This window comes from Xiphophorus hellerii, chromosome 10 (genome assembly GCF_003331165.1).
Source record: "Xiphophorus hellerii strain 12219 chromosome 10, Xiphophorus_hellerii-4.1, whole genome shotgun sequence".
Lineage (NCBI taxonomy): Eukaryota > Metazoa > Chordata > Actinopteri > Cyprinodontiformes > Poeciliidae > Xiphophorus > Xiphophorus hellerii.
The window spans coordinates 12,079,045-12,105,972 of NC_045681.1; the positions used below are offsets into that span (position 1 = coordinate 12,079,045).

Below are 26,928 nucleotides of genomic sequence, written 5' to 3' on the forward strand. Positions count from 1 at the left end.
AAACATTTTTAAAAAAAAAACATGCACAGGGTTAAAATATCTTATTTCAGGCCCTAAGCCAATTGAAATTTTAGATTAGTGTACACAGGGGGAGCTGTGAAATATCCAACGTTCTGATGGAATCAACCATGTTTTATTTATGATGTACTTTTAGGCGTGGGCTCTTTAGTACTTCACAAAAAATACAAGGTGAGAAACAGATAAAAACGTGAAGTATGACACAGGACAATGGAGCAAGGGAATCAAAAATAACAGTTTTGAAAAGGTTTGTCCTTAATTGGAACGTTAAAGCACTCAAGAAAAATATGAAACAAGACTCAGTAGACTGAAAGATGCTCCCAGGAGTTCATGTCCAGGTTAATATTCAGGGAACACTTACGAGATTTTCCCACCAACCTTGTCTCATTACTAAGCTGGTACTGGTGCTGGTGCTGGTGCTTCCTTATCACGAGCACCTGTGTTTTGTGTTTTCACCACTCCAAGAAGGTTCTATTTCAGCACCAACTCTTAGCTGGGCCAGAGGAAAGAGCCTCTTCTTTTCTTTTTTTTTTTACATAGAACCATATTGGGTTGGATAGCTATTTTTCCTTAATAAATGAAACCATTATTTGAAGACCACTTTTTAGTATTTAGGTTATCTTTGATATAAAAGTTGTTTTATTATCTGAACCCAAGAAGTGTGACAAAAAAAAAAGAAAGCTGTAAGCGGGCAAATACTTTTTCTCAAAGTCAGGTATTGTGTTGCCGAAAAAGAGCATACTAAATAAACCAACAACTGTCCAATTACACACCCTTGAGGAATCCCATGGCTGTGTTTTTATATAAATGTGACTGCTAAGATGTGCAGTTTGGTTGTTTACTCCTGGGTTTGGTGTTGGTTACAGGTCCGCTCAGCAGTACGGAAGCGGTTCCACCGGTGGCAGGAGCAGCACTCGATCCGGGCCAGGATGACCCAGGCTATGTCCATCCCAACTTCACCTTCACGTGTCAGCTTTCACAGCATCAAGCAGTCCACATCGATATGAAACGAGAAACCAGCTTTACCCTGCATACTGGGACAAAACCTCCAGCTGTCATTGTCATCATTTCCCACCACCTCAGCGAAGTACACTAAAAAACCTCTCTGAGCAGGGACAAAGAGACACCGCATCGGTCTCCTAAACCTCAGGGGGGACATTAAACAGACTTTCTGGAGAAAATGGATGGTGACTGGGGGAAAAGGACATTGCAGACTTTGCATTAATAAAGGTTAGCGGATCAAAAGATCAGGGAGCTGATCTGTATGACCTGAAGTTTCAGTGTGAATGTACAGCACACCATTCGGTTTAATATTGGCTCGCTGTAAAAGAAAAAAGCATCTGGTTTATTCCTGCCTGCATAATTTAATTTAGCAATCATCATCCGATAAACCTTGTGGCGCTTATTGGGAGTCAGTCCCAGGGGACTCTGCGTCCTAAAGGCAGAGACAAAGTTGTTAAATATTCAAAAATATATAGATATGTTTGTTTTTACAGTGATTCTTTGTTATTTTTATGTTTTTTATGTTGTACTGTCATCCTTGGTTCTCAGTTCGGTGCAGTTGTGCTTCGTTCATCAACTTTCCAGGAAGGTTGAATACATTCCGTTCTTCTACCTGAAGAGTTTTGTTCCACAGTAATCATTTAATGCTGTTTAGTGATAATTTTATTATAAAACAGCTTTTTTTATTTTTACAACAAGCTATCAACAAGTTTTTAAAAAACAGTAATATATTTTTTTTTTCCAGAGGAAGAGCTTATGGGAAAAAAACAGAAAGATACGGAAGAAACAGTTTCTCTGGATACTTCTGATAACATTTATCACAAAGTAAAAATAAATCACTAAATTGGTGATGATTAGAAAGTTTCAGGGGAGCTATGTCTCCAAGGTTGATGACGTTGTCCTTTAATGACAAGTTTGAATCCTCGTGAAAAGACACAGAACTAATAATCGAAGACAGTATCACATTAATGCAGTCCTTTAACTTTGATAGATTCTTTTTCTTGATTATCTGCCCCAAACATTTTGCTAAGTAATACTAAACTCTTTCCTGCTTCTTATACAGACTAGATTAGTTCAAGAAGTCCTTGCCCTGTTAGTATGGCCACATTTCTAACTGGTGTATGTTCTTGTTTATTGATTTGGTCACAAATCAAAAAGTTGTGGCTTTTGATTTGGAGTAATTTTCATTAGACGATACACACGTTATCTTTTTATTGTTAATGTAATTATTTAATTCAAGATCAAATCCAAAATACTTATCTGACAGGGAGACTAAAGGTTGTCACAACTCAAACCATTAAAGCATCTTCAAAGAGTTGTGGTGGATGGTAATTCTGAAAAGGTCTTCAGTAGCAGTCAGTCTTGCAACATATCTGAAAAGGCCTCTGACTGAAGATAGTTGATGTATAACATTCCTATTAGTCATGACATGCTAATAGCTCAATGCCAGGCAGCAGAGATGATATTCCACAGTAACATGTCCAGGACGACACCATCAGTTGTTGGCAAGCTCTGATTAGCTGAGAAAAATCTATCGATTATATTCAATTTTGATTGTCAGGATAAAAAACATGTAATGCATTGTAATATCTGCACTGACTGACCCTCTTTCAGTTCTCTGTAACAAGCTGACAAACTGTAAGCACCCTTTTCCAAACGTGCCTATCACATTTGGGCCTTGACTACTTTAACAATACACTACCCGGTTCCAATCAATACTTCCCCCCATCATGGTTTTTGGCTTATGACACTTCCTGTGTTTTACTGTTGTTGCGTTTCAGCGTTGGTTAAACAGCCAAGACTCTCAATGTGCTTTCCAATTCCAAACAAACTTTTTGGTCCATACACTCATCTTTCCAAGCAGCTGAACTTCCAGTTCAAGCCTGGAAGCAGCTAAAACAATTTTGTTTTCTTCTAACATTATCTATTATTTTATTATACAGTTGTTCTGGGCTCTGGGTAAATCCATTCCTTTATGACCTCATACCCATCTGTAATCATTTTGTCAGGTCCTACTTCCATTTTGTACCCTCCACAAAATAGTTTGTTTTTAAAGTATGACAATGCTCTAAAGTAGTTTTGTGTTTGAAATATATAGATAATCCTAAAAATATTTATATTTGAGTTATAATATCAGGAGATGTAGAATACTTTACATTATTCTACACCTCGGTTTATTGTGTTTGTGATCCCTGTTTGAGCTAGCTGGTGAGAAACTGGGGACTCTATTACATTTTTATTTGGAATTGGAATTTATTTTAGAACAGATTTTTTTTAATGTATTTTTCATGATCTACTCTTGTTTTGCTAATAGAAAATGTGTTTATGTGAGTAGTGTCCTAATTTTTCATGTGAGAGTTAGCAATTCCATCAGGGATTAGAACCACAGTCAATGAAAATAGGATGAACAATGCAAAGCATTCAGAAAATTGTATTTAATTTATGATTATTTCTCTTCATAAGTCAAGCAATTAAGAGAAATAAACAAATGGTTAATTAAATGGGTACAAAATGATTTAAGGTGACAAAATGGCAATGTGTTGGTATGAACTAGGGACAAATTGACCCAGAGCCAAAACTATGACCAAAACAAAATACCAATGAGGAACTTCCTGATGGCTACTAATATTAGCATATCATAATCAAGTTTGCATGCATTGGAAAATAAGCTATAAAACTGTGAACCTGATAATGAAATCCTATTATCTTGGAAGGCAGCTCCTTTTTGGACCCTAAAAGTTTAGTATGAAAAGAGAAACACTACAAATATTAGAAATGAGAAGGGAGTAAAATTACCATCACTATTTGTCAAAACAGCTGACCAACAATGATTTGCTACACTGTTAGTTACTTGTGGCATTGTCAGTGTAACTTAAGGTTTTTAAATGCCCATTTGTCTGAATTTTTAAGGAAATTATCTCCCGCTACACCGGAATGGCCGGTGACCATGGTGAATAGAAAAGCCACTGGATACATTTTTAAATATAAATAGTTGATGAAATTGTCTGATTGATTTTACACTACGATTTGCTTAAACTGATCAAAACATTTTCACAAAGACATATCCATACCCAAATACCCAACAGACAGACAAACCACTGTCTGCCAACATCTTATTAGTAGTCAGCTAATAAGATGTTGTGCTAGTACAACTTGTCTGTGAATTTCTATATGTAGACAGAAAAATAAAGCTGAACATAGGTCTGTAAAAAAGGAATAAAACATTCAAAGCTTTGTAAATAAGATGTGCATAGCTTGTGTTACTTTAAACAGGTCTCATTGTTTAATTTGTTTATTTTTTCAAGAAAAACCTTAAAAAATGTTGAGGACTGCTTCTATGCTCAGGGTCATATTTTAACTTTTTAACCAATTGAAATCCATCATTCAAACATCACAGATTACCATATCTATGAAGTAATTTGCTGCAAGGGTTCATTCTACTGGAGCTGACCAATCAGAGCAGGATGGGCTAGGAGGGATCGATTTCCATAGCAACAGGGAAAAACTGTATTTGTGTAAGATGTTTTATTGAAACTTTACAGCTGTTTATGTCCACCTGATGAATGTAGAAATGTAGTATTTAGTTAACAATAAATAACTAATGTAAATCAACTATCAATGTATATATATATATATATATATATATATATATATAAAAGATATTTGAATATAATTTTAAGATTAGCACATTGATATATAATGTGATCTTTACAGAGAATCATATATGTTTGGTTTCTTTTGACAAAACTCTTCGGGAGTATTTCTGGTATTTGGATCTTACCTCTTGGTTGAAATACAGTCATGGTAAAAACAAAGTGCATCCTTTTAGTAATTTTTAAGTTCTACTTATTAAAAAAAAATCTAGTTTTTCCAAGGTTCTGAAATTATTTTTCAGGCCAGAAATGGATGGAAACATTATTTAATAAACAACAAGAACACTTGCTGCTTCTATAGGACTTAATTGGGAAAGTAGAAGCAACACCCACCATTTTACAAATATTGAAAAATATACTGATGTTCAAAAAATCCAAGAACTCGTTCAAAATGTTAAGTCCAAGTTAAAATGTTAAGGATAGCAGGGCATGTAGAAAAGACTGAACAAGTACACCTGGAAGGATTGCAGTAGAAGAACCTCATCTTTCTGAAACAATATAGCAGCACAGACTAAGTTTGTAAAGTTGCATCTGAACAAACCAGAAGACAGCCGGAACAATCTCATTTGGACGGATGAGACCAAAGTAAAGATATTTGACCGATGGCAAATGTTTGAGTGAAACCAAATACCACATATTACAAACCTCTCACATCAACTTCCAAGCCCATTGGTGGTGGGGTGATGATTCAGGCTTTTTTTGCAGCCACACTCACCAAGTTAACCATGAACTCCTCTTTATACTAAAATTTGAGAGTCAAATCAAATGGAGCAATCCAGTGATGATGAAGGTGGTACTTTCATCCACAACTGTGTGAGACACTAATAAAGTCATAAAGAAAACATCTATTTTTTTGCTAAAGGTGGTTCTGAAAGCTCTTGAAATGTATGGTGTACCTAGTTTTTCACCACAACTTCACAATCTTGGCTGATACGTTAATAAATGACAGAGGTGGAATCAAAAAGGGTGTTTTTGTACACTTGTACATATATTTGGACTTTGACATTTCATTGTGTCCTGATACGTAAAAACGTAGTGCTGAGTTGGGGTGTACTTTCTTTTTATCAGGACTGTAGGTTTTTCTTGCTGCTAAAATAATTTTGTTTCCACTATCTACAATTTAGCTGTGTCCAGCTCTTGTTTGCTAAAGAAAGCGGAAACACTGAACCAAAACATTCAGGAAAAAAACAAATAATACGAGCTGGAAGTTGCCAAATTCAACTAAAACATCAAGTTATGGTATTTGGGTATTTATTAAAAACATTGAGACTAACTTGACAGGTGACAGACGGTTTGTGTTTTGGAACAAAACTCCTCAGCCCAACAAAGAGACTTACAATTGTGGCATGTACATCATCAAGACTAGGAAGGCAACCACGTTCACGTTCATACCAAGTGAATTTTTGTGACGTTTGGTCCAGTTGAAGCATGAGACATGTGAAGTGTCACACACTGTGTTTACTGGATAACTGTAAATATATAAATAGCAGAGCTGGGTTGCTAAAATCCAGGGGGGAGCCGTCACGAATATAAACCAAAAAACACAAACCACACACTGTAAGTCATGGAGGCACATTAACAGCTCACAGTTCACATTCCGATGATACCAGTATGCCTAGCACCTGTGCATTCTTAAGAACTGCTGTTTTACTGTCAAAATGTTAAAAAAAACTCCTGTTTTTCTTCATCTTGCAGTTTTTATTTAAATCTCTTGCAAGTGATTTGTGAAATATGGCTTTGAAATGTCCAATTATGTGTAACTTTCTGATGCCATGATGTCTGTTTTTCCAAAAAATTATCACCTATTGTAGCTAAGCAGCCATTTTGGGGCAGCTTTGGGGGGAAAAATAGATTCACTCAAGAGTTATTGCAATGGGGGAAACAATTGTTTGTTTGATCTGCTGGTTTTATAATTTGGCTCACTGCCAAACAAATGGAGGTCTTTGTTGTTATGTTGGTTTGCTTTTAATTTGGAAAGGGAGAATATCCATCCAGACATTGTGTAGAATGAAAACACATCTATCAAACACATCATTTTATTTCCCTAAAATGTTTTAGTCCTGTTTTTATTAATTGATGAAAATATCAGTCATGTTTGTTGTAGGAAAAAAGGCAGACAAAATATTTTTGTCGTAGTCTTAGTTAGCAAAAGTGACTTTGCAGTGCATTAGAAATATCCTGTATTCTTACCAAAAAAGCACCTTAAAGCATAATTTTTACAGCTTAAATTAAAGTCTTATCTGACAACAGAACTTTCACATAAGCCCTTGTTCAGTCATTGAGATGTACAATGGCAAACTCTGGACCTGGACATGTGCCTTCCATAGCAGAAGGCTAGAAGGTTGCATTGTAATCCTTATATTCTTGGTGGCTCTGGTCCCAGCGTCTTACAGGTCATCATCAAGCTCCTTCTCTGTTGCTCATCTATTAAGTTCCTCACATTCATCCTCTCACCTGACAAGTTCTTGCATTGAGTTCCAGACCAAAAGTGACTGACGGCCATTTTACGCCTCTCATATTTTCAGATGATTCCATTTTCTTTCTGGAATAATGCTTCTTTTCTATTGCCACATTACAATAAAGAGAATTACAAAATTTGAGTCTGGAAACCTATTATAAAACAATTGTTTCTTCCATTGTGTGCATTATAATAGGCTGGTAGAAGACATAAAAAGTTTATTTTCTTTAAAGTTCAGAAGTTTGAAATGACCAGGATTAAGCAACATGATTTGTGTTATTATTTATTGTTATTTATTTGAAATTGTGTTATTTTCATGCTTGGAAAAAAATGTCAAGAGATAATAAATTGTGTTGGATTCAACTGAATGAGAAATGTCATTCAGATTTTTATTTGTTTATTTCCCTTTCTGAGATACAAAGAAACACCAAACCGGGCTCAGGTTAAAGCTCCCGTTTTGTCCCCATTGTCTCCTTAGAAAAAAGCAAACAAGACGAACACTTTCAGTGTGGCTGTCTCCAGCTATGTGTGTGTCTGACTCTCTGAGGAGGAACATCGGCTTTTAGATAAGATCTTTCCGCCCAACTGCACAGTCACTATTTTTTCCCATAACCAGGAACAAGAGATGCTGCAACATAGTCAGGGAAAAAACAAAAGGGAGGGGGAAGGACTGGAGGGAAAAAAATGGACTATGACAGTGTTCATGACTGTTTTCTATGGGATTTCAGGCTTGTGGCATTGTATAATGCTTAATTGGATGTGAACTTCCATGTGAACATTTAAGGAGAACAACAGGGTTAGTCATTGCTGATTGCAGCTTCAGGGCAGGCTGTTACTCTCTAGTTACACATTTGTGTTTACCATCAGGGTTTTGCACCGTTGGGAGCTCATCTTTGCATGTTTCTAGTCAGGATCATTTGGTTCCTCATCTTAGTGGTTTTGAGGATTATAAAGAGACTGTTTATGTTGAGCACAGCATGATTTTTTTTCGTTTCTGTGATGAAGATGCTTCGTACCATTCATTTGTACAAACTTGTTCTTTAAAAATCACAGCTGTAACCTTATTTTTGTCTTCATCACAAAAGACTGAAGCAACATGCTTGTTGCGAGGATGTTCATCTATGCATCTTCTGCTGTACCCTTAGTCCAAACAAGACTAGGTGGAGACGCTCTAGACTATCCCACTGGAGGCTTATGCCCCTGTCTAAATGGAAACAACTCAAATGCAACTCAACTTTTTCTGCATTTTCAGCTTCAATCACAGTTGAACTAAAATCAAATTTGAAACATTTATCAGGAGTTTCTGCTTCAAGCCTGATAGAAGGCCAGAACAGAAATTAAGGATCATCAGTCTAAAGTGATGATCTATGAGAGTAACTAACACTAATTTTATTTTAATACAGTAGTACAGATTATGTGAGGATGTGCAATAGTAAATAGACACCTAATTATGTAAATAAATCATTAGTCCCTATGATGAGGCTCCAGACAGGAGGATAAAATGTTTACAGCCGCTCGAGATCAAGGATCGGAAGGAGACCACATGAATCAGTCAAAAATCTGAACTGTGATCTGGAAGCAAAGGGATGAAAAACTTCAAGTCATGATCTAAGCTCTGAACCGACCTGATAGGAATAACTATTACCGAACAGAGAGGGGTGAAAATGTAGATGCATGAAACTTCCTCCTCATATCATATGTACAGAGCAAAGACTTTATCATGACCAAACAAGGTATTTAAATTCTTACCTCCTTGAATGGATCTATGATTTATACCGTTTTTTTCCAAAGAAGACAGCCTTGATCTTTTAAAGTGAGCTACAATTCTCCAGGCTTTTCAGAGTTTTACTTTGGACAGCATGTAAATTGTTCCATTTTATCCACCCACAGCTACATGACAGCTGCAGAATCTTTTCAGACATGTTAAATGGGATTTATGTATTTTGTATATTATTGTGTGTGGGGGGGGTGTGCGTGTGTATGTGTATAGATATGTATGGATAGATGTGTGCACAGTGGGTAAATATTTACTTTATAGATTTGTTTCGTGTACATTTGGCTAAAGTAGATGAATTGATTGATATAAATTCATTTTACAAGGTTTTTTGTACATGTTCAAATGTGTGTGTGTGCGCCTGTGTATGTATGTAGGGGTGTATATTTGTATAGATGTATGCTAGTGTTAATGTGTATATGCTCAACACAATGGTTGTGACATGTCTGGAATGAATGAATGAATGAATGAATGAATGAATGAATGAATGAATGAATGAATGAATGAAGTGTAACCGTGTGCAAGTGGCTTCACTAACAATTTTGTTTGTTTCTGAATATTTCAGGGGAAAGATTCTCTGCAGACTGATGCATCATCACTGCAGAAGCTGGAAGCACAGAATCTGCGGATGTCAAGGCCTGTCTAAATGTTCTAAATGGTTCAGATCAAATGTTAAGCCGTTTAATGTTCAAATTCATGGGATATAAAGTTTCTTTACAAAGCTGATGAGCTCCTGAGTGTGCAAATGCAACATTAAGACAAAGTCTTGTTATCTTTACATAAAAAAAATGTGAAGAATTAAACCAAACGCTAAATCTGAATAAGATTCTGTGGAGAGACTTGTTGTTCCCAGATGCTCTCTACATTCTGAGTGTGTGTGAGATATTTTGCAAAGATGAATGGATAGCAATTTAGTCTCTTGATGTGTAAAGCCAGTAGAGACAAACCCCAAAAGACCTGCAGATGTAATTGTGTGTAAAGGTAATTCATCATGGCATTCACCCAGAGGTGCTGATATATAGAATAGCATGACATGACTTTCTTTGATCCTCATCTGTAAAAGAATTTGAAAACCATTTATGGCAACTGTTTTCAGGGCAGATGATTAGCACAGAAGCCCAACCATCCAAACATTGTGCTCCATAGAGTAAGTTTAATGCTAAACAACTTACTGTTGTCTGTAAACACAGGTATTGTCTCATCATAAAATATATCGTTTACTCCCCTCCTGTGCTGTGCTGACACATCAACTTGCAGAGAGTTATTCTCCCATGGAAAATTTAATATTAACAAGAAAATGCTTGTAATATGATTCCACATGTTCATGTTTGCAGCAGTTACCAGAGATTCCCCAATGAATGAGCTGAAACATTGGGGAGGGAGAGAGGAAACGATGATTAAAACAAATATGGTATTTTTTATTGATTTAAAAAGTTTTGCAAAAAAATCTGAACAGCATAGCATGCCCTTGGATTCAGCCCTTTCTATTCTGACACTGTGAATTAAAAGTGCAGGAAATATGTTTTTTTTTTCTTTTACATGTACTCTAAAAAAATGTTATAAGGTAATACAACCAGTATTCAAATAATTTCAAAATAATTTATCACAAAATGACATCAGTTGTTGGCAATCACTGCTAATCCACCGCATTTGCCTTTGCCACGCCTCTTTAAATCTCTGTCTGCCATATGGTAAGAAAGCAGGGCAGAGATGCATTAAAATAGGAGATGTGACCTAGTGAGACTGTAAAGAAAAGAAGCTCTATCATTTCTTTGTTATAATGGACAGAGACATACACATAGATTCTAACAACTTGTTCCTGTAAAAATTAAGGTATGTATCTCTAATTCAAATGTATTTCTCATTAAAAACCTCAGCTAAAAGTGAAAAGTAGTGTAATTTGTCAAATGATTTATTGCACATGATATTTATTATGGATTAGATTAATATAAGGTGAAATGCTGTTATTGGTTTAGGGCAGGGGTGTCAAACTCCAGTCCTCAAGGGCCAGTGTCCTGCAACTTTTAGATGTGCCTCTGCTGCACCACACCTGAATAGAATAATTAGGTCATTAGCAAGGCTCTGGAGAACTGATCTACACAAGGAGGAGGTATTTAAGCCATTTCATTCCTGTGTTTTGTACCTGTGGCACATTTAAAAACTGCAGGACACCAGCCTGTGAGGAATGGAGTTTGACACCTGTGGTTTAGGGCCTAGGTTTAGGACCAAGTTGTGACTTCACTTTAGGTTAAGTTTAGAGTTAGGTATGTACCAGAAATGGTTAAATTTAGGGAAATAGTCAATGAATGGAAGTCAATGGAAAGTCCCTGCAAAGATAGAGAAATTTTACGTGTGTGTGGGGGCGGGGGTTGTGTGTGCGGGGGGGGGGGGGGGGGGGGGTGTGGGCGTGTGTGTCTGCATGGTTGTTTGTCTTTTGCGTCTCTGTTCTGTCTTGTGATGGACAATCAATCTGTTGTTAGTGGAATTTTAGAAAGTAGCTTCTCTCTAATACTTAGGATACCATGAGAAAAAAAAACAATTTATGTGCAAGCTCTTAGTTTTATTTTTATTATTCCACACCTGCTGGAACTTAGGGAGGCTTTAGAGATGCCAGGAGGTACCACATGAAGATAAGAATGGAACTCACCCCTTGGTTCAAGGTTCGGTCTTTGTCAACATCGTAACTGAAGATTTACAAAGCTGCTGATGTGAGTCGGAATGTTTTTTGTAACTTCTCTTAAGCCCCAGATCTAAAGCAACCTCCAATTAAATTGCAGAATAGAAACATGAAGAAATGCACTGATTTTGCTGAGCACCAAATGGAGAAAATTGGTTATTTTATTTGCTTGCACAAATAATTACAAAGTAAATGTAATCAAAACAAAACTAATTTCCTGTTTAGAAAACTGGACACATGCCGCTTTCTTGTACCATTTAAGCTGTCCTCTGGTCATAATATGTGTCATATCTCTGCACCATGAGCCTGATCTGAATTACATTGAAATGCATCCAAGCTGGCAAAGAGTTGCACCATAGTCATGTTTTGTAAAAACCTAACTTGAGGGTTCATTGTTACACAACTGCCAAAACTGTTTGGATTTTAATGATCTGACATTGACTGTTTATTATTTTTTAAAAGCAGGTTTGTATTGTTATAGTATTGAGGCCTGACATTGTCGCTGACCCTAGATGGGTCGGGAGGGGTGCGGGTGCCTATCTCCAGCTAATGTTCCGGGCAAGAGGCAGGGTACACTGTGTCGCAGGGCAACACAGAGACAGACAGGACAAACAACTATGCACACACCCCCTACACACACACACACACATACACCTAAGGAGAATTTAGAAAGACCAATTTACCTGACAGTCATGTTTTTGGACTGTGGGAGGAAGCTGGAGTACCCAGAGAGAACCCATGCATGCACAGGGAGAACATGCAAAATCCATGCAGAAAGACCTGGAATCAAACCTTCTTGCTGCAAGGCAACAGTGCTACCAACTGCGCCACTATGCAGCCTGACATTGGCCTATCAGTAAAAATAAACACATAAATAAATAAAAATAAAAAATATATAGACCAAGCATTATATGTGTAGTTTTGAAAAACGTTTTTTTATTTTTTTCCCAAAGGAAATAAAATACGGTGGAAAGACATAATTCAGACAAAACGAAGCTCAGAGGTGTAGTTGCAACAAGTGAACACTAGATAGTGCAAAAGCAGCCCGACCTCATATAGGACACTTTCCTGTCAATTTTCTCTCTGAGGTTTATTTTTAACCAGAAAAAGGATTGCTTTAAATCATTCATGCTCAGCTTTTAAAACAACATTTCTAACATAAAAGCTATGCCATGTATGATATTTCTATTTTGGTTTATAAAGATATAAACAATAAGTTCTGGTTTATTTTCATGTAACAGTTGCTGTATTTCTTCTGTATCTAGTACACAGACATATTTATCCACTGGAGAAGTGAAGTGGTGTAATACATGTATGGTGGTGTAATATGATTATTTCAGACTGTGGAAAAAAATAAAAGCAGTACATTTTTGAATAGACCACAAAAATTCCTATAATGATTTAAGATATTTTTATGGAAAAAAAAAATCTAAAATTTTCTGTTGTTGGAAAGACTATAATAAGATGTCAGCCTAAAAAAGAAGCATAGTTGTGGATGTCAAGTGGTACTATCACTGTATAATTTTATCTAATTGAAGATCACCAAGCTAGCTTTTAAATCTGTGATAAATCAGTAAAATCAGGAAGTGAGTAAAATAATTGCACATCAGCCTTTACTATATTTGAATTCTATGTAACTTCACTTATTACATCACCAGACCATCTCATAAAATAATACATTTTACCATTAAATAACTAAATATAAATATGGCTATTTGATTCTGTAAAATTTACCCAAGTTTCATTGTAAAAATATGAAATTCATAGAAAATATTCTATTGGTTTGCCTAGCTTTAATTAAGTCTGTGTCATGTCATTTTGGATCTTGATGATAAGAACATGTATTTATTTGTAGAACTCTGTTAAAGATCAAATATGAGGTAGTCTGAAAAAAAACATCTTAATGGCAACATATCCATATCAGAAAATAACATTTCTATAAGTATAATAAACTCAAGCTTTGATTTGACCAACCGATGACAACACAGCTCAGGGAGTTTAGTATATTCATTGACAGATGTGACCTCTCCAGTGGATACAAAATGTACATGAACACATGGAAAAATTGCAGCAGCAGCAACAAAAGAACAAAGCAGATGTTCACATATCTTAATGAATCCACAGAGCAATGTTATAATGTCAAGTCATGTAAGGATTTATTTAAACAGCATAGTTGTGCAATATAACATAATGTGCTTTTCATCAAGAACAAAACGCTAAAAGCAAATGTTAAAACACAAAAACTAACAAGATTACTAAAGCTGTTGACAGTTTAATGAGATTGGTTTAGGTTAAAGGACTCAAAGTGAAGCAGGTACAGGTACTGAACAACTAAACAACAAGTCATTAATGGATCTTATGTTCTCTTTAATGTTAATTATTTTAATGCTATAAAATGAAGCAAATTATATAGATTGTCCTTCTGATAAAAAGACTGATGGAATAATTAATAGAGAGCTGGTAAATCCAACAAATGGAGAAAATAACTATTGTTGTAAATATTTTTAATTTACAGTTGTGGTTGTAGAGAACCAGAGCTGTGTGGCACATGCTATTTCTTTAATGAGTGGATAAAATTTGACTTTCTCTGCTTTCACTTGTCATGACATAAAGGCTCTCTTCTTTTCTTGAATAGAGCTTTAATTCCAGGAGTTGTTTTTGGAGAAACATTGCATCTTATTGAGGGCCACAGTGTTCACACAGAAGTTAATGTAGCCAGTGATGCAGTCAGTGATGCTGTCAATGTCCTCCCCATGAAGAGATTAGAGTTTCCCCAAAACAGTTGAGCAGAAATGGTCCTCAAGAACCTCTTGCGTCTCCTCAAACCATCTCTCTGCTGTTCATTGATGATCAACACCAACACGTTTTAATGTACATACAAAGAAAGGACCATCGATGACATAAATTTGTTTGATGTGCTGTTTTAAAAAGGGGAGCATTAAGCTTTTTCAGGATAAAAATAAATCACTGAAGACTGACAGCAAACTGTCCTTCCTTTAAACATGTGTGCTATCTTTGCTCCATCTAGTGTTTACTAATTGCAACTACAACTATGTGCTTTGTTTCCCTGAGTTTGAATCTTGACTTCCCACAAGTGAGTTCCTAAAACGGGGATTTACTTCTTTTGAAAAATAAATTTGAGAAAAATACAGTTTAATAATAATGCTTGTTGTGTGTGTACCCATGTACCAGTCTCTGTAGGAAAAGGTTTCCCTATTCATCACTTTCTATTTGATGCTTCAGGTGATCTCTTATACAGCCTGTCTCATGTCACCAATAGCATCTCACTGAGATCAAGATCTGGACATTAGCTTGGGCCAGGACTTTCCCCTACTTGAATCTCAGGCGGTTCTTGTTAGAGTTGAGAGTTGAGAAATCAGAAATGTAAATTTCTGATTTCGAAATCATTCCCAACAAAACAATGAGATGATTCCCACCCTGAAGGAATTCCTTAACAAGAGCCCAAACTCAGGGAGACAGATGATGATTAAGGAGTATACAAGCAACTTCAAGATTCAAGGCAGCAAGGAGAAGTGCAGGAGGAAACTGGAAAGGAAGCTCCAGCAGGGCAATATCAGAGATGCATGCTCAGGGATGAAGAATATCACAAGTTTCAAGCACAAGGAGGCTCAGATACATGGATTTTTGGACAGAGTGACAAACTGAACATATATTTCAGCAGGTTCGGATCAGAAACAAGCTCAGAATCCTTCTCTCCTGTCTACAGCAATGCAGACCTCCCAAGCTCCTTTGACAGATAGGTTTACATCTTAATCTTCCACCGCAGTCATGGATCCTGCTGCTCTTCCAAATCTGTCTTAGTAGATTTGGAGCCAGTGAATTATAAAAAATAATGCTACCAAAACACATATCACAAAAAAATATGATGCTTATTAAACTCCACTGGTAGTTTAACTAGAACTGTGTGCTGTGGCCCAGATTAGACATCATTGAGCTTTCAACAGCAAAGACTACAGAGGGTTCTGCTGCTAAACAAATTAGAAATGAACCTCATACTCACTGCAAAGCAGATCTGCGATGCTGTGGGCTAGTTTCCATTTCAAATACCTGAGGAACCTTGTCTTAAAAGGGTGACTTTTTAAACTCTTGATTCATGCCACAGCTCACTCCAGAGCTGTAGAGTGAACTAAATTGAAAATAGCATGACAGAGAATCCAGAACTCTGGATGAGAGGTCCATCTAGATATGAAATTGCCTAAAAGAGATTTTAGGCAGTTAGTGTTTGAACTTACAAACATTTTCAATCATATTTTTAATATATAGAGTAAATTAATGAGATGCTGGGGGAAGGGCCTTTCGCTGGCATCTCATTTCTCATTTCTGCCTTGGGGACTGCAAACGACTCTGAAGTAAGAAGTGGTTCTTAGTAACTTTGCTTAAAAATGATAAAGAATTTAGTGAATGTTTATAATATAAAGACAGTAAACAGGCTAATTTTTAGATTTTTTTGGTAAAGGTTTTTATGTAGAATATGCATAGTACTTCAACAACAGAATTGACAATAATAATATAATAATTATTTTTAGTGAAAGATAACTTTTACTGTGTTGAAATATTCCTGCTTCACTAAAAACATGGAATGTCACGGTGTGGTTATTGAGTATGTATCAAATTTAAAATAAAAATGATTTTAACAAAAAAATTGTTGATGTCTAGCCGCATAGGCAATAACAGATGCTCTGCATTTTCAAGAAAAAATATTTTAAACATTATGCTATATATTTAGATTTTACATTTTTGTGTATATATATATATTTTACTGAAGGTTGTCATACTGTAAGAATCTCATTCCAGCCCATGGGTATCAAACTTGTTACATGCTGAAGGAGAAGTTCTGTCCAAGAACTGTGATTTTGTCAGAAGCAATAATTTCTTGATATGGGACCCTTCTTGAAGATAGCAAGAAGGGTCTTACAAGGAGGGTCCTCCACTGACTATGTGCTCTATAACGTGTCAGACAATGGATCACACACACAGGATCACAGTTGGGTAATTAGAGTATAGTTGGTATATGATCTGAATCTTATGCAACTTAAAAACATGTTGAATGTTGTTTTACTGTTATGTTAGTTATAAAAATTCCTGTGAATACACAAAGTGGACAAGTCAAGTGCAGCCGCATGTCAGCTATTTACATTCTCTGTGAAAATAAGTGAAATGATCATAACTTTAACTCCAATGCTAAATTGTGGTGATAATGCATCACTGAAACACTAATTTGAATTTATGTTCATCCTATTTCACTTAGCTTTACATATGCATCGCTACCATTTGTTTGAACGGCACTCTGGTCAATAATTCGGCCGCTTTTATGTCTCCTGGCCTGCTTTTTGGGGGACAGATTACTCGACCAGTCAAATCTCACCCCAGCAGTGAGACAATGTGCTAAGCCTTCAGGTAAATGTTCTGAACAAACTCACACGCTGCTGTAGGCTTCACCTGTTTTAATGTGAAAGGCGTAATGAAAAATAGATGGCACACTGCAGCGCCAAACCCAGAAAACAAAGCATTAAAATAGCAGCTTGTTTATCTGAGTGAAAACACATCAGGCTGGACAGAGAGAGCAGCTAGCATGCCTACGCTGTAAACAACAGTCTTGCTGCGCCGAAACGAAAGCAGTTTTTTATGAATGAAGGGGAAGTTGTGAGACTAAAGTGAACATTTTTAAATAAAAACAATATTTTTTGAATATGAAGTTTCATGTTATGAACTTTCGTACACATTTCCGCTGTACGGGTATTTGCTAAGACTGACATCTGCGGCAGCCAATAGAAAGCCCGGATTTGAAGAGGTGGCCAATGGTGATGCTAAGGGCGGATACAATGGGTGGTTTGTAACAGGACGAGCAGGTAAGTAAGATTTTGTCTTGTTATTTTCTTAAAAATTGAGTAACAATCTATTTGTCAAGAATGACCCTTACTTTGGTTAAACCACTGGTTCTTCTGTTTGAGAAGGGTTCATTTTTATGTACTTTTTTCCTCCCGTATGTACAAATGAAATGGTGTTCATTGAGGAGTCTGTGAGATCGGGAAGCAAACAGCTAACGAATACTAGCATGTTAGCTTTCTAACGTTAGCTTCTGATAAAGTAATGTTAATGTGCCTTTTATAAAATAAAGAAACAGTTATAATGCAATTATTTACTAGCTGTTTTAATAATGTGCCTTTTTCTTTGATTTACCGTTTAAGTCCACCTACGTGGTGACCACAATCAACATTTAAAAAGTTTTTTTTCATCTTAAAATTTGCAACGGTAACGTTAATGTAGTTAGCCCGTTAGCTTTAGCTTGGCAGCTGGACGCGACAGACTCATCGATTCCACTAGTCAAAAACTAAACTTTTATGAGATACTCTGTGTGTTTGAAGCCTCAAACCGAGGAGAGTATAGGTTTGAAAACCACAACAACTTATTTAACTAATTAGTATGTTTAGTTTTCAGCAAGGTTTATTTCAACTGTTGAAATGAATGAATTAAAGCGGAAAGCTGCGGAATTATCGAGGTTACAGTCATTACGTTTCGCTCGTATAGTATATTTAAAACAACAAAATGGTATCTAAGATGCGTCAATAGTCTTAGATTAAACCCATCCAAAACCCATAAGAAGTTGCATATATTTAAAATTACCACAAGTAAAATAAATGTATAATAAAGATATTCTAGTAAACTTTCTGAAGAGACATATGTCAAACATATCAAAATTGACTTAGAATAGTCTCTTTATTCACCCAAACGCTCATGCTCATTACCACAGAGTATTATGTGCTTATCATTAATAAGAGCTACAAAAGTTTGTTGGCCTTAAAACAAAAATACATTCATCTTGCATAAGTTTTCAAGTGAAACATTAAAATTGCATTCTAAAATTAGAATATAATTTATTTCCTATTTTCATTTGAAAACCGGACCTATCGTAAAATAATCAACAATACGCTAACATGAGTACTTTAAAATGTTCAGTGAAAGGCTGTTTGCTTGATATAAGAAGATACTTTGATATAAAAAGTCTACTTTATTTCTATTTACTTTCTCAGCTGGGATTTTTGTAATTTCATCCTGTAATAAATTACTCAAAAACAGAATTTAAGAAAAAAAAAAGTATTTTTTTTTAACAATCATATTTTACCTTTTTGATGTTATAGTTAAAACATACTATATTGAGTTTCTCTTCAACATATGAAAAATATGCACAACAACTTGATGGTTTGTGACAAGCTTTACAATCAAATTTGTGGGAGACAGGATGTTCTTTTCAGTAAGTACTGTAATGTGAATGGGCAAAACTTACTGACATCTTGTGGTCAACTTAAATAGTGCAGCTATTTCAAACCTGTCTCACATATTACTCTGGAGGAAATTCTATCTACATTACACTGGACCTTTGTTCTGTAATAATTAGTAGTGATATTCATCTTGTACAATTACACCAGTAGCTGTTTTTTGGATATGGTTCAATCATTTAGATTTAGCTGTTCTTAAATGACTAAGCTTCTCTGTCTCTAAAATGTGTACCATCAACACAGCTTTCCCTCAAATGTGCCTTTAGTGGAGGTAAAATGAAAGTTCTCACGTATGGAACTTCCATGGTGCGGCTTAATTGCTGATAGTCATTGCAATAGAGAACATTGATTCCTAACATTGTGCCGCTCCACAGAAAATTATTTTCAGTATCGTGATTATTGTGTACTGTTAGTTTAACTTCAGCATAAAAGCATAAATGTTTATTTTTGTCATTAGTAGTAATAGATTTTTCATAAATTCATCAATCTTACAAAAACATTCAGATTATTTTGTTTGGTTGTATATTTGTCAGGGAGTGAGTGCTCATTGGAGCGGCTCATTGTTTATCTTTGTCATACTGGAGTTAACACTTGATTGGGCTGTTGTCAAATTAACTGTCTTTAAGTCTCTCTGTTTTTGTGTCATTCAAAAATTGTTCATTTTAACTTTTTATAAAAAGTTTGCAAACTTGCTTTTGATTTTTGGAGTAAAACTACTACCTACAATTTATATGATTTGAAAAAATTAATAATAATAAAAAAAAGATAGTACCGTAACTTGTCTTTGTGGCCAAACCACTCAACCCTTTGGTATAACAATAAAGACTTTGAATCATAATTATTTTTTTCAATTGAATTGCTCTGGCTTGAAAATTTGTAAATATTAGTTGTTGCTTCATGCTTAACATCTGTATTTATTTCTAATATCTATTTGTTCATTTTATGTTTTAGGTGTAAACTAGTAACTGCATTTGTGGTTCGTTGGATTACTACCTGGATTATTTCAACAATGGAGTTAAAGGTAATCCTAAACTATTATTACATGTCCTTGTTTATTCTGGTTTATGTTTCACTGAGACCATCAGGGATGTTCTGTTATGGCTGTCAGTCAGTAATGCTCTGCGGATACTGTGAATGTAATGAACGTCCTCTTGGTAGCTCCAGTATTTATCTCAAAGAAAATGGCTTCTGGGGATGGAACTACATCAGATGTGTTGGTTCTGGGTATCTCTGGAAATATTTCAGATGACTGAGACGGGAACAATATCTCAGGAAGTGTAGGGAACGCCTTGGAATCCATGAGGGGTCATCAAAGGAGTGCTTAAATCCACCATCTTTGCACGCACTGTTTTTGTAACCCAAAACTAGGCACAAAGATCTAAGATATTTAGTTATATTTCCTTGTTAAAACGTTCATAAAAGAAGAGAACTGGTTCTAGAGGCTGATGGTTTTAGTTCCTGCCCTGTGGAGTCAAGCAGCTTTTCTTAGATTTTCATATCTTTTTTATTGTTAACCACTTTTTTAAACATTAAGAATACATGAGAGGTCCCAGATTAATCTTGTGCAACATGTTTTGCCTTGGATAACCTCCTCTGTATACAGGAAGTCATACACAACTGTTTATTTAAAACGACCAAAGATAAACACAAGCAGCTTGTGCAGAAGTCACCACAGCATGAGAAAATTCAAATGAGCCAGGGACTTAAACATATGTTAAAACTGGAAACCTTATCTCATTTGCAACAAATGTAATATTGATAATGTCTTACTATAGCTTACACACATTGCATGGGTAGTATTAGTACATATAAAAAAAATAATCAGTCTCATTTAATAAAATATTATTTTCATCAGACTAATTTCTATTACAATCTGTCTGTTTGCAGGCTTAATTCTCCTTGTCAGAAGGCCTAACTTGAAAACTTAATGAAAGGAAAAAGAGAGTTATAGTATGATTTTTTTATATATATTTTTTTCACCATTAATATCGAACATCCAAACATCTCAACACGGAAACCGGGGAATCTTTCAGTTGTTTTTCGTACGTGGACTGTTCGGTGACACGAATGTAGTCTTAGTTTTTTAATTTTGTTTTCAACATTCCAGCCCAGCGTAATGAAGTGTTCATTTCTGTGTATGCTCAAGTATGTCCTAGGTCAGTTTCTGTGTGTTTCTTTGTACTACATTTGTTTATCTTAAAAACAAGATTTGGATTCACTCCCATAAAAATATTCAGCATAACTGTCCAATTTGTTTTCAAATATTGTTTTCCTTTAGAAGGAGCTAAAACAACAAACAGTGGAAGCAGTGTTTTTGAAGTTGAGGTTAGCAATTACTTTTTTGAGTCTAAATGACCCTGCTTAAGTCTAAAACCAATTGCTTGTGCAGACTTGATTTGAAAAAGCTAGCTTCAGTAAAGCTGGCAAAAACAGAAGTGAAAAGGTGGTGAAACGTCCGCCTGCCAAGTATGAAATGTTGTCTGGCTGGTATAAAACATCGCCGTGGTAGTTGGCACAATTTTGTACCTGATATGAATCAGGCATGAAATTACCAAAACTGCAAAGACATGGTGAAGAGGAGAAATGACCAGCAGCTGCAGGGTCAGTTTATTTGTGGGGGAACACTTTGAATTCAAATACCCAGATGTATATAACTGACACATGACATGCTAGGTTTCATGCTCCATAGTGTCTGCACGACACTGCAATTCGGCCTCAACAAATCTGTTCAACCGTCTGAAATTTAAACGCGGAGGGATTCATCAGTGACTAATACAGGAAGTGACTGGAATTTCCTGAAAACATTTAGTAAAAATTCTAATTCAGGTTAGGTATTGAATAGCTACTCAATATGCTGTTTTTAAATGAATCGGTAGTCTCTTTTACATTATCATAATTTCAGTATTTACCAAAATAACTGTATTGTTTATTGGCTATTTCTGATTTTGTGTCAAAAATATAGTTTGTTTGACAGTTTTTGTATGCTGAAAAAACAAACATGTCACCCATATTTTGCCCATGATTTAGTAACAAAATATAAATTTACATTAACTTTATTAAATATATTTTAAGAGTAACTTTTGAAAATATTCTTCTGAGTTAGTTTTTGTATACTGCCAGTGTACACACCATTTATTTTGCATCACTGTTTATAGAAATGCATTACAGAACAGAGTGGATGCCCACACATTTTTTTAATATATGTAATGTTATTGTTATTCTACGTGTCAACAGCCATTATGAATGAAATCTGAAAACAAATGTGTGTGTAAACACACTTAAAATATTGCTAAAACATTAAGGTTTTGGTGACAGAGTTATGCAACAATAAATCAAATAATTTAAAATGTTGCCCATTTTAATGTCTAAGTTTTTTAATTTAGATGGATGACTAAGATTTTCTTTTAAAGTTTGTTCGGAGGATATGATCAGTTAATGTCTTTCTTCAGAATTCAACTCTTTGTAGCTTCACTTCGATGAAACAGAGACACATTTTTTTAATGGCCAGTCATAGAGGGTCCAAGACAAATGTTGAATTCTTTCAGGTTGAAATAAGTCCCATTTCTTTTTTTAATTATTATTTATTTTTTGTGTTATTTACCTGGGAATAAAACGCCTTGGGATCTAATGTCGCTTTTTCAATAATGGTGGCCAAGATGACCAACATTTAAAATGGCATTACTATTAGGCACACTATTTATTAATTTTCTCATATTTTATATTTTACTCCTCATTACTCTTCTAACCTCCCAGCAAGAAGATCCTGGTTAAACACTGTAGAGACTAGGCACTAGCATTCAACCCACCACAAGCATTAAGTGAGTATAGCAAATAGATAGCTCCTCTTTCAGATAGCGCCCATATGTACTTATTCATTTAGCTGTTTGTGTTTTAAATGCAGCAGTTGTGTTTACAAATATCTAAAAAGGCCTCTACATAAGTGACCACCTTTATACAAAAAGTGAAACATGGGCATTTTGAAACGGAAGCTGTTTAGAGAAGTCCAGTGTTGTCTTGGCCCCCTCTGAGCTATCTTTTTCTGGGGAGTTTCCTATAACTCTGAGTTATCTGTTGAAGGTAAGATATTAACTGGTCATAACGTCTCAACAGAACCTCACCCCAAATAACCAGACTATCGCTTTAAAGATAATACTTGGCTTTCATGTTGAATAATTGAAAAGGAAACAGATTTGCATGGTGCTGTTTTAAAATGATTTAGTTTTAATGTTATTACCAGAGTACAATGCACTTAATCTGTAAGCACAATTACTATGATTAACATACAATGAACTCTACAAATAACTAATTTCAACCAGCAGGATTTTAAAAGCTGACATTTTAAAGCAGCTACCAACACATTAAACAGAAAATACAAAAAAATGTATTGTATATGTGTAGACAAAACACATATGTAGTACTCATTTAAATTCTTTATTTAAATATGTCAAAAGCCTGTATGCAAGAAATCTTCATGTTTGGGCTTAATACACGTTGCTAAAGGTAAATAAACAAAATGCACAAAAGCTCTAGTATTTCATTTGAAATATGTTTTTTTTTTCTTGTGTTCTTTTTATCTGGCACAATTTATTACACAGATTTTTCACAGGGAGTCAGCAGCTATGAAGCAGTTAAATTTGACAATGAAATGTGATTGATACTGTAATTACAGGGTTAATTCAAATCATTAGTCCAGGTGCAGTGGCTTTTATGTCAGAGCTGTTTGGTGCTGTTTCCTAGACACCATGTGGTGTTTTATTACACTGAAGGGAAAGAGCTCCTTCATGTGGCCACAGGCTACACCTCCACAGAAGGCTGCTGTAGTGGTGGGCGATTCAGATCCTGTTCAAAGTGACATGAGAGACACGCAGCCTGAGCTTTAAAGGGAATCAGAGCCTTTACTGTGGTAGTTTAATAGAAATAAGGATACATGATTGATTGTTGAAGAGTATTAACTGCTTTGGTTTAAATTATGAATGAACAAGGTCATTTAACATGAATAATCCCGTTTGTGTGAACGTTTTGTGGACAGAAGCTGAATATGCTTGAAACAGTTGTTCCGAGAGCATGCGGGATACACGTTAAGCAGAGGCAGCGATATTTCCAGTTTAACCAGCAGCACCATCACAGCAGAATAATAAGTGTGAAAGTGACACTGCGCTGTGTTTTTGGGAAGACAATGCCCTCCTGTGGTATCTTCTTTGAGCTTTTCTGTCGGTTCTTATCTGCCCTTTACTCTAGTGGTGAGAATGAGTAGTGTCTCCCGCCTACAGCAGCACACGCACACACATACACGCGCGCGCAGAGCTCTTCTATGTTTGTCAGACTCAATCCGACGGAGAGGAGCTAGCCGCCATTTTCTAAGCGTCTCTCCCTAAAACGAGAGAAAAAGCCTCGCGTCAAACCGCCATCTGGATTACCTCTCTCTCGTCGGGAATCTGTTTTTTCGCTTCAGGATTGCCGTGGAATCGCCTACATTTGAAGTAATCGGGGATAGGACGGACTATTTCGCGGCCTAGGGTTATAATATTCGCTGTGGCGGCGAGGCGAGCTGTAGCTCGGTGATTCGCCCATTGCTGAATCCGGAACGAAGCCGAGAGGCTCCGATAAGCGGGCCCCTTTCCGCACCCTGGCTGTGTATTTTTGGAATAATTAATGGCAGAGTGATCGACAAAAGCCCCGTGTGTTGTGTTGGTATTCTTGGTTTTTTTCCACCCAAACTGCAGGGGACTGTTGCCGAAATTCCCTCGGATAGTGCAACCTCGTCACGTGGTAGGTTCCTCCTTTTTCTTTGTTAGCGAGCTAACCAGACTGCCTGGGTCTACTCCCAACTTCTCTGCTTTTCAGAGAGACCAGCTTTAACTACACGCACCGCCCGATTCCCTTCCAGCTTCTGTACGAAAGTAAAGCCACGGACTGGTGCTGTAGATAAAAAAAAAAGCTACTTGTGTTTATTTCTGTAGTCTGATTACAATGCAGACCGTGTCTCCACTGTGCAATCGGTCGTAAAACGTTGTTTAAAACATTTATCAGACACAAAGATGTCTGATTATAAGGGTCATGTTAATATCTTCAATGCAACAGAAACTTGTTTTATTTTCACTGTTGTGTGTTCAGCGACGCTCTTATTAAACATTTCAACTCTAAGCGTAATTTGCTCTAAACTATCACCGCAAGTGCGCGCAGGTTACGCAGGCACTTTAAATGTTTACTAACGAGGTTTACGTAAAAACTCCGAAGTTGGTCTCTACCGCCACCAGAAAATAAAAATAGTTTAGTATTAAAGCGAGATAACTGTGGTCAGGGCATGTGTCGTTTCACTGCAGCTGGCTTGAGAGAGAGAGACACGCCAGCTTGCCAGCAGGTTGTTTCTTGCATCAGCAGCTTTCTTGGGCTAACGTTAAACAGCAGTGAAGCGCATTAATTTCCACGCAGTTTACAGAGTGACCAAATATTTATCTGTCGATTCTTGCGTTTGCGTGATGGTTTTTCTGTCTTCCCTTTTTGTCTGACACCTCCTCATGATACGAAGTGATCATGTGCTGCCTTTCCGCCTAAACTAATTGAAATTTAGTGCAATGAAATGGTGCACACTTAGCGCTAAGGCGCAAAGCTGCCTTTTACGTGCACAAATGCTCTTGTAAACACCAGGAAGACATTTTGATGATTACGTTATGGTTGGCTAACGTTGGATGTGAACGTTTTTTGTCGCATCTCGCCACACGTTTTGACAGAAAAACAACATGGGGAGTTATAGTTGCATCTTTGACCATTTAAATTTACCCCGGTGTTCCCCGGACTCATTTGGCGTGTTTGGAGCCGAATGGGTGTTTTTAGATGGATGAATTGCATTGCATAATCTGCTTCGGAAACACCAACATGGCGTAGTGCGCGCCGACTAGAAACTGCGGTGAAATACTGAACCCCCATTCATCTGAGCATGCAGACGATGCGCGGAGATGCAGCTCTTATCTTTTACAATTTGAAGGCAGTCTGTTTAAAAGTTTCCCCTGAATAGTCATGCAGCTGGCATGAAAGATATGTTAATCAGTCAAACAATGCTCTATGCCATTAACATTCTCCTAGCATGCTGCATTTTTAAAGCATTTTTGCTTTTAATATCAGGGAAAGTGAGATTTTAATAATGAGTAAAGATGAAATGACAGAGCAACCCTGGCAGGATGACATCATTTGCTTTGAGCTAATGCTGGGCCTAAATCCACCTACTTACATGGCCTGCAAGGAACCCTGCTGTATGCAGACTTGCCAGGGCACATGTAGGGCAGTGGGGTTTGGCCAGTTTGTATTGGTTTCTCCTGTTTCTTTCCTTGCCAGGATATTTTTTTTCAATTTGTCTTTTTCACAACCTTATAAGTAAATGACATTGAGGCCTTGTTTGCACGTACATGCTTGTAGTGGAAATTATTTAGTGGCCTTAGCTCAGGTGACTTCTGTTATTCCAAACCTTCCTTTACATCTTATTTCCCCAAGGTCAGTGCATAGTGTCTTCTATTTATTTTGTTTGAAGTTGGCCCTCTTTGGAACATTTTTCTGGCAGTTTATTTTTTAAATTAAAAAAAAATTGTTTGGTGCAAATTAAGTGAATAACTTGGAGAATTTATTGAAAGAGGATCTTCCTTATGCTTCAGATGTTTTGTTTTGACCATGTTTGCTTCACTTTGAGTTTGAAAGGATTTACATTCTTAACTTTTACAATTTAATTGAGACTAAGTATGATGGGCTCAGTAGTTTTATTACTTTTGATTATTGGTCCCATTTAAGAAAAAAAGAACCCTTCTACTTTCTGATTGGGTGTTGGTTAGTAATTTTCCAGTCACAGTGTAGTCCTACCAAACCAGTTGTGCAAGTGTTTTATTTATGTTGTATATAGGTTCAGCTGTGGTCATATTGTTTGACAGTTCTGAAATTAGTATTCAATACATTAGTGTGAATTTTGTGTTTTTGCCTTTTAACTTCTTAAAATAAATCTTATTTATTTTTCTTTTTTTAATAGACATTTTTAGCTTCCTTCTCATATATGTTGAACTGAT

At 36.2% G+C, this 26,928-nt stretch overlaps 2 protein-coding genes across 5 annotated transcripts in view; both read left to right on the plus strand.

Moving 5' to 3' along the window:
• LOC116727308 (corticotropin-releasing factor receptor 1-like) overlaps positions 1-7,499 on the plus strand; it is a 93,454-nt gene extending 85,955 nt beyond the window's left edge. The window contains exon 14 of the mRNA XM_032574672.1: positions 885-7,499. Coding sequence (XP_032430563.1) covers positions 885-1,025 — 141 coding nt within the window. The 3' untranslated portion in view covers positions 1,026-7,499. The remainder of the gene's footprint in view (positions 1-884) is intronic.
• Positions 7,500-19,831: 12,332 nt separating this feature from the next.
• LOC116727096 (KAT8 regulatory NSL complex subunit 1) overlaps positions 19,832-26,928 on the plus strand; it is a 43,319-nt gene continuing 36,222 nt past the window's right edge. For 3 of the 4 annotated variants that reach the window (XM_032574227.1, XM_032574229.1, XM_032574230.1), the window contains exon 1: positions 24,186-24,649. The gene's annotated coding sequence lies outside the window, so the exon portion shown is untranslated. Of the gene's footprint in view, positions 19,902-24,185; positions 24,650-26,928 lie in introns of those variants that run through there. The other variant, XM_032574228.1, reaches the window with a different exon arrangement.